The sequence below is a fragment of the Excalfactoria chinensis genome, chromosome 1, assembly GCF_039878825.1.
Source record: "Excalfactoria chinensis isolate bCotChi1 chromosome 1, bCotChi1.hap2, whole genome shotgun sequence".
NCBI classification, from domain to species: domain Eukaryota; kingdom Metazoa; phylum Chordata; class Aves; order Galliformes; family Phasianidae; genus Excalfactoria; species Excalfactoria chinensis.
Window position 1 is genome coordinate 114,096,384 of NC_092825.1, and position 7,261 is coordinate 114,103,644.

The 7,261-nt window shown below is 46.6% G+C and overlaps 1 protein-coding gene across 3 annotated transcripts in view; it reads left to right on the forward strand.

The window, feature by feature from the left end:
* PHKA2 (phosphorylase kinase regulatory subunit alpha 2) overlaps nt 1–6,460 on the forward strand; it is a 35,097-nt gene extending 28,637 nt beyond the window's left edge. The window contains exons 28-32 of one of the 3 annotated variants that reach the window (XM_072329484.1): nt 981–1,028; nt 2,963–3,130; nt 4,502–4,555; nt 5,013–5,213; nt 5,822–6,341. In XM_072329484.1, the coding sequence (XP_072185585.1) occupies nt 981–1,028; nt 2,963–3,130; nt 4,502–4,555; nt 5,013–5,213; nt 5,822–5,995 (645 nt within the window). In that variant the 3' untranslated portion in view covers nt 5,996–6,341. Of the gene's footprint in view, nt 1–980; nt 1,029–2,962; nt 3,131–4,501; nt 4,556–5,012; nt 5,214–5,821 lie in introns of all 3 variants that reach the window. The other 2 variants (XM_072329498.1, XM_072329491.1) reach the window with 2 other exon arrangements.
* The last annotated feature ends 801 nt before the right edge of the window (nt 6,461–7,261 follow it).

The following is a 7,261-nucleotide window of genomic DNA, read 5'->3' on the forward strand; positions in this document are numbered from 1 at the left end:
TCAAAAACACTCTGTCAAGAGCTTAACAGGCGAGAGCATTTACTCTGAGGCCATTTGTATAAGTGTCTAGGAAAGTATGTGGTGTTCTCCTTTGTATGAGACAAATACGCTGAATGAGCTTTGGGGGAGGAGGGGCATTTTATGTTGAAGTAAAGATCAGTCCATAATGCTTTTTGGGATATGATCAATCAGGGAAGACAAGGCCTGGGTGAAATATGTGTTTTGTGCCTTGTGAGATCTGGTCACTGTGTTTGAGCCACTCTGGTGCCTTAGTGTTGCTGTGTCTGAGCCTGCCTTGTCCCCTCCAGAGCAACAGTGCCTGTGAAGCTGCTGCATGGTGCTTACTGCAGACTCTGGGGAACCGTGGTATCTCCATTTGGCAATGGCTGTTAGTCCAGCAGCCTACTGGGGATGTCCAACCTCAGTGCTGTTCCCAGAAGGAACAGGGACTGGGCACTAGGCGGCAGCGTTAACTCTTAAATACAGACATGCACCTGAGTTGAAACCCTGTGAAGCTTGTCAGTGCTGTAGAGGTATTTTTTGCATTGGATGATTGCATTTTTTTTGCACAGCGGAAGAGTTGGCTGTTCTAGCTTTTATTTCCCCTCACCGGTCAGTGCTTGTTGCTTTATACCACATCTCACTGCGCTCTGTAAATAATTTTTGAGATACCATCTTAATGTGATAGTGGTTGGAGGGAAGACAACCAACTTGGTGTCAGGAGGAATGTTTTGAGCACTTGCATCAGACAGAGCTCACGTGCTGAGATGCTCATTTGCTGCAGATGCTTTTTGGTGTCTGCAAACCCAGCCTTTACCTGTGTCTGAGCACGTAACCAGAGGCTGTAACGGCTTTCCTCTGAGTACCCGAGTTTATTCCACGCTCCTTGCCTTTGTGCAGATGGGTTACATAACCTTGTTTGTGTCCTGTTGTGTCCTGACTGTCTGTCTGACCTGCTGGTGTCTGTTTTTGTTTTATAGTTCTTTCATGAGGGCCACTCCATGTCCAGCAGCATGTTCGCTTCCAGGGTAAAACGACATCTGCAGTTCTGCACCTGCTTTTCACCCCGTGTGTGTCTGTGTATGTCTGAGTACACGTGTGCAAGGACCTGAGCTCTGAACACCTCCTGCTGCTTCTCCTCTGCAAAAGCTTCTTTCGAACCCTCTTTGTTTAGTTCATCTTTACTGGGAGCCTGTTCTCATTAGTAATCTTTTAATAGCTCAGTCCCACATTTAGATCCACTTAGCTCTTCTTAATAGTAAACAGCTGCAGCAGATAAAGCACTGTCACAGATTTAGCTACCTGATTATATATTATAGGTGCCATCAGTATTTAAATGTAACATAGTGTTTATGCTGGTGATCTCTGGTTGATGATGACCAGCAGAGTTTCAGAGTGCTGAGGCAGGGGTTTTTATAGGCCCAGGCATCCTTTCAGGCAGTCATTTTCTTTCAAGGCAGGAAATTGCAGCTCTTAAGCTCTTGCTGTTACGAAGGAATATAATTGTTTAAAGATTTTACCAGTAGAAACGTTAGCGATTTAAATTCTGAGACTCCAAATCTGTCACCTGGAGACAGACTGTTTGCAGCTACAGGTGTGCTCTGAACCAGTGCTTGTGACGAGTGCACCTCTGCTCTCCCCTCAATGGCACAGCCCTCAGCTGCCCTAAATACAATTACAGAACACCCCTGAGCACGTTGCTACAGCCTTTCTGTTCCCACATAGCAGTGCAGAAAGAGAAGATTCATCTGCATTTGGTAAAAGCGCACAGAAGATTTTGAATGAGACCTCTGCCTGAGTAGTCAAATTAATTACTGGTTGTGGATGGATTTCTGCTTTGCCACTGACCCTCCTGTGTCCTCTGGTGCTGCAAAATGAAATGGAGAAGATTCTGATGATCTCAGTCAGTGTGTAATAGTAAGGAATGGAGGGCGTCAAGGGATCACCACCTACGTCTCACTGACACCAGTAGAAGTGTGAAATGGACTTTGTTTTCACTTACTGATCTTTTGGTGGAGCTTGGCTCTGTGGAGTCACTGAGCATATCCCTTGCAAACATGCACTTTTTGGTCTTATTTCCCGCTTTCCCCAGTACTCTGCTTGGGCAAGTTCTATACTCAGAGAGGATGGGATTTCAGAAGGGACCATCAGTGAAGTCCTTCCTGGGCTGAAAGTAATGGATGTGCAAAGAGGTACGAGGGAGGCAACAGGATAGCACAGGGCCTGGGAGAGTGAAGGTGGACAGCCTGTCTGTATCCTGGTGTGGCACTAACAGTGAGGATGTGGTGGCAGTGCCACATCTTTGAAGATGATTTGCTGCCTAACTTAATCTTCAAGTCTGGTAGAGTTAAAATAGAAAAGTAGTCATAGAATCATTAAGATTGGAAGAGAACACTAAGATCATCTTGTCCAACCATCGGTCATGATAATAAAGGAAAACAAGGCTGATGTTTACCCAGAGTTGGGCGTGGTAACTGTATGACCACATCAAGTTGGTCTTTAGTCAGCATTGATTAATATATTGGTTTCTATGGAGGATCTTTCCATGCTGGAATCATGGACCCATTGACTATTACAACACTAAGCCTGACATCTGAGTCAGACCTATCGGAAATCCCACCACTGAGTGCAGCAGTAACACTGCCATGCCAGCTAGCTCGTACTAGTTAAAACAGCCATGCCTTATGTTGAAGTTAAAACAGCTATGCCTTATGTTGAACCGAGCAGTTATGCCTCGTGACGCTGCTGGCTGATTATATTGAGAAATGACTGAAGTATGGGAGAAGTGAAGTTTGTTGTCAAAGGGGGAGAGTGGGATGAGTCCTGCTCCATCACCTTGTATGATGCCGTGGCTTGTGGTTTTTCTCCTGGCCCTGAGCTAGCACTGAGTACAGTATCTTCACAAGTAGTAGCACCTGTGGTGGCAGAAAGCAACTAACTGAGGCTTAAATGTTTCTTACAGAGGAGCAGTACTCCACCATCTCCTTCCAGTACTTCTCCCACCAGCTCCAGTGGAGACATTAGTTGGGGTGACCGCAAAGGGCAGTGGCTGCGCAGAAGAAGGCTTGATGGGGCCATTAACAGAGTTCCTGTTGGCTTTTATGAGAAAGTATGGAAGATTCTTCAGAAGGTAGGTTGGCAGTTGTTGAAGAAAGGAAACAAAGCAGCTTCTGGTAGTGTGGGAAGATGGTGTTTCAGACGTGTTACTGGTTAAAGTTGGTCTTCAACTGGAAGACTAGTGGAAACCAGAGTTATTAGTAGCAACATATCTGTAGGAGATCGAAGGGCTTCATTGATGCAACTTCATGTGTTTGCTTGAAAGTGTTTTTTTTTTTCTCTGAAAACACTGATGCACAGTTTTTGCTGGTCAGTTGTGTTTTACCACTGTTTCACGGTGCTCCTGGCCTAATGCAGGCTATGCTTACTGCCGCTGAGGGGCACTGTAGTGCAGTGCAATTCCTGTGCTCCTGCTGGAAAAGGCTGCAAGGAGTTGGCTTGGAAGCTTCACTGGCTCTTCCAAAATGATGATGAAAACCCTTCCTGGCTCTTCTGAGCCGTATGACTCCTCTGATGTTACTTGCTTGTTGTTAAATGAAAAGTAATTCCTGGTAGCACCATGGAGATCTGGGATGTGGCAATGTATTGAAGCAGATCTCTAGGAGGGAGAAGGGGAGGATTAAGGATTCCTGTTATTTTCAAAGTGATGCACCTGTTCTGCTTTGCTGGCTGACAGTCAGTATTTGGCAGCCTGCAAAACTGAACTATTCAAGCCTATGCCATGTTGAGCACCCGCTTTGGTTGTCCTCAGATCAGCTTTGCTGAAGCTGTTAGTGTTGATGTCAACCAAGATGAATCCTACGTGACCACTAGATTTACTGATGAGATCTTTCAATACAGTGACCGTCACTTACATGCACAAAGTATTGTCCTCTTCTTGGTACTTTTTTTGTGCCTGAGGTACCCAGATGTGCCATTCCTTGGCCTGCCACCAGTTAGGTCTTGTCATCCTTTTCTTGTGTGTCACACTCAGTATTGCTGATGCCACCTCCATGACTGCTTGTGGCCCATTTCCAGGACCCACAACATGTTGACATCCTTGAGTTGTGGTACCCTGCATCTCAAACACTTAACTAAACGTTATTGCAGTGAAAACTAAGAAATAAAGGCTCTCAGTTCCATGATTTCCTGTCATGCTTTTGCATTATGTGTCCCACAGAAGGTTTTCGTTTGCTGTCTGCTCCTTGCTCTGGTGGCTCCCCTGAGGAATTTCCTCCCATTCAGTAGCTAGAAGGGAATATAGAGCACTGTGCAGGTGTGGTGTAAGGTTATTTCTGACAGTAGCCAGGCTACGTAATAAACTTTTGAACAAAGGCGAGGTAGTACTTTTAACAGGTTTTGTTGTTGCTGTTTTACTGAAATGTATTACGTGGTGGCTTGGATCATTCACATTTACTTGCAAGAACCGTAATTTCTGTTCACTGTCAAACTGCTTCTGTTTCAGTGCCACGGCCTGTCCATTGATGGGTATGTCCTTCCTTCTTCAACCACCAGAGAGGTACGGTGAAATGCCAAGGATGTTTCAGCCATATGATGGAGTGTTTCATTTGGCACTCTGAGATGCGGAGCAGCTGCAGGGTCCTTGTAAGAATAGCCACTCAAGGTTGTGGTGGTGATCTTCCCTCCAGCATCTCCCCTAGGTTTTTCCTCCAGTCAAGCGTGGCAGTGGGTTTGTGGAGGGTTTGCCCCTTTGCTGTGCCTGCTGCTTGTCCTGTCTGCCTCTGCTGGCAGCAGTTTGCTTCCTTAGTTTCTGAGGATGGTGGTAACAGCTGAAGAGAAGGGCTGGAATTTTCTGCCAAATTTAAACCTTATTTTATAGAATGGAGGGCTTGTTTACTTCAATCAGTGCCCCAACATGAAGAGAGGAGCTTATGGTTCAGTGCTTGGGAGGCAGGTGGGGAACTGCTCTTCTGGATTTGTCAGTTTTTCTTTCTATTCCCACTCTAACTTGCCAGATGACCCCATGTGAAATCAAGTTTGCTGTGCATGTGGAGTCGGTGCTGAACCACGTCCCTCAGCCTGAGTACCGGCAGCTCCTGGTGGAAGCCATTCTTGTCCTCACGTTCCTGTCTGACATCGAGGTGAACAGCATCGGGGGGATCATCCACGTGGACCAAATTGTGCATGTGGCCAACGACCTCTTCCTGCAGGAACTGGTGAGTCCAGAGTGAAAAGGAGGGAAGCCTTCACATCTTCAATTTGTTCCCTGTTCCTTTTCTGTGTGCGTGTGATGCATTTGACCACATTCACGCCCCGCTCAGCTGCATGCAGCTCCACCAAATGATAGGAGAACATTGAGAAAGCGAAGCATGAAGCATTCAAATTATATCAGTATTTGAGTAATCAAAAAGGAAAAAGACAGAATTAGTGAAGCTAGATGTTCCTTATATATGCAGGCTTATCCAAGTCAATAGATCTGGGTGTTGAGGCACTGGCACAGGTTGTTGCCCAGAGAGGTGGTTGGGGCCCTATCCATGGAGGCACTGAAAGTTATGGTGGATGTGGCTCTGAGCACTCTGATGGAGCTGTAGGTGTCCCTGTTCACTGCAGGGCAGTTGGACCAGATGGCCTTTAAAGGCCCCTTCCATCTCAAACCATTCTGTGATTCCATATATGTGTGCTGTAATGAAAGTTTCAGTGAGGGAAGGGAGGATTGCTTTCTGTATGCAGCACAAATGGAAAGTCGTCATGGGGTCATTTCTAATTCCAACCAAGAAGCACAGATACCTGACTTTCCCTATATCTTGTCTTTGTATCTTTTCAGAAATCATACGGAGCTACGGGTGGTATCTTGGAGAAGGATGTGGCCACGGGAATCTGCCACTTCTTTTATGACAGTGCCCCAAGTGGGGCCTATGGGACCATGACGTACCTGACAAAAGCCATAATTATTTATTTACAGGATTTCCTGCCCAGCACAGGCTGTGTGATGCAGTAAGCAGCAATGTCTCGCGAGGGAAAAGAGGCCAGGACGCTTCTCCCTATTTTGCTGCCATGAGCTGCCTGTTTGCTGCACGTGTTTGAGCAGATACACCACTCACAGTGTTATGTTACCAGCACACCTGCCCGAGGGGGCAGGTGGGTGGAATGGGGCCTCATTTTAAGGGAGGGTGTGAGAAAGAGCAAATAAGGAGGCTTATTTTGCCTAAAGTGCATAAATGTAATTCGTATTAAATTAGCAAGAATTAGTTCCGCCAAGGGGGAAACAGATTACGCTGTGGAGATCAAAAGGCATAATAAAACGAGGGAGCTGAATCTCAGGCACGGAGTCTCCCAAATAAGGGAAGTAATGGCTTTCATTAGCTTTTCTCCTGCCCATCTGTAAATGTACATCGCTGTGAATCACTAATGTGCGGTGAGAAACATCCAGGGGAATGTAAATGAAAGGAATTGGGAGAACTGGAAATAACCGGGTGGTGTTTCTGATACGGGTTCACCCTGATTCTCATCTCGTTTGCACCTCGTTAGGGCAGGGCTAGAACGGCAGAGACAAATGTCTTGCAATAGCCGCTAATGTGAGATGATAGCAGCTCTCAGGGAGGGAAAGCAGGAGGGTGTGGGAAGCCTGAGGAGGTGATGGAGAAGTAACAGGAGAACTTGGCAGTCTGCGGACCCTGCCTCTCCCACAGCAGCCTGGGAGAAGCTTCAGGGTCTGTGCTGTATGCGGACAGGTTGGGGTGAAGGGGTGGTTTAGACTGCAATCCAAAACAAGGGTTTGGGACCTGCAGCAAAGCATTAACACCCCTTAACTCTCTCTTTTCTAATGGGAGTAGCGGTGAGTGTTTTTGATTTGAAATTCCTGCTATGATCTAACTTACTATTCACGTTTGATAGTCACGATTAGTTATCGCATGGAAGCCAGGCACCGGCAGAGAACTTACTTAGAAAGTGCTTTGAAGAATTGTGATGGCTGCTGGTGAACAGTGGGATGCTGAAACAGCAATGAGTAGAGGGAGATCGCATTCTACTTGCAGGTCTGGTCCTGCTGCCACTGCTGAGCTGCGGTGGCAGGACGGCATCAGTTGGAGTCCCATTTAGTGCAAACCCAATTAAGCAAACAAGCTTTTGCACCGAACACTCCCACACCTGGCAGAGGATGCACCTGTGTGCTATTAAGCTGTTACAAAACAAAAGCAGTGCTGCTGGGGCTGAGGCTGTGCTCCCCAGATGAAAGCTGTCACAGCTCTACCACTAATTGGCAGCG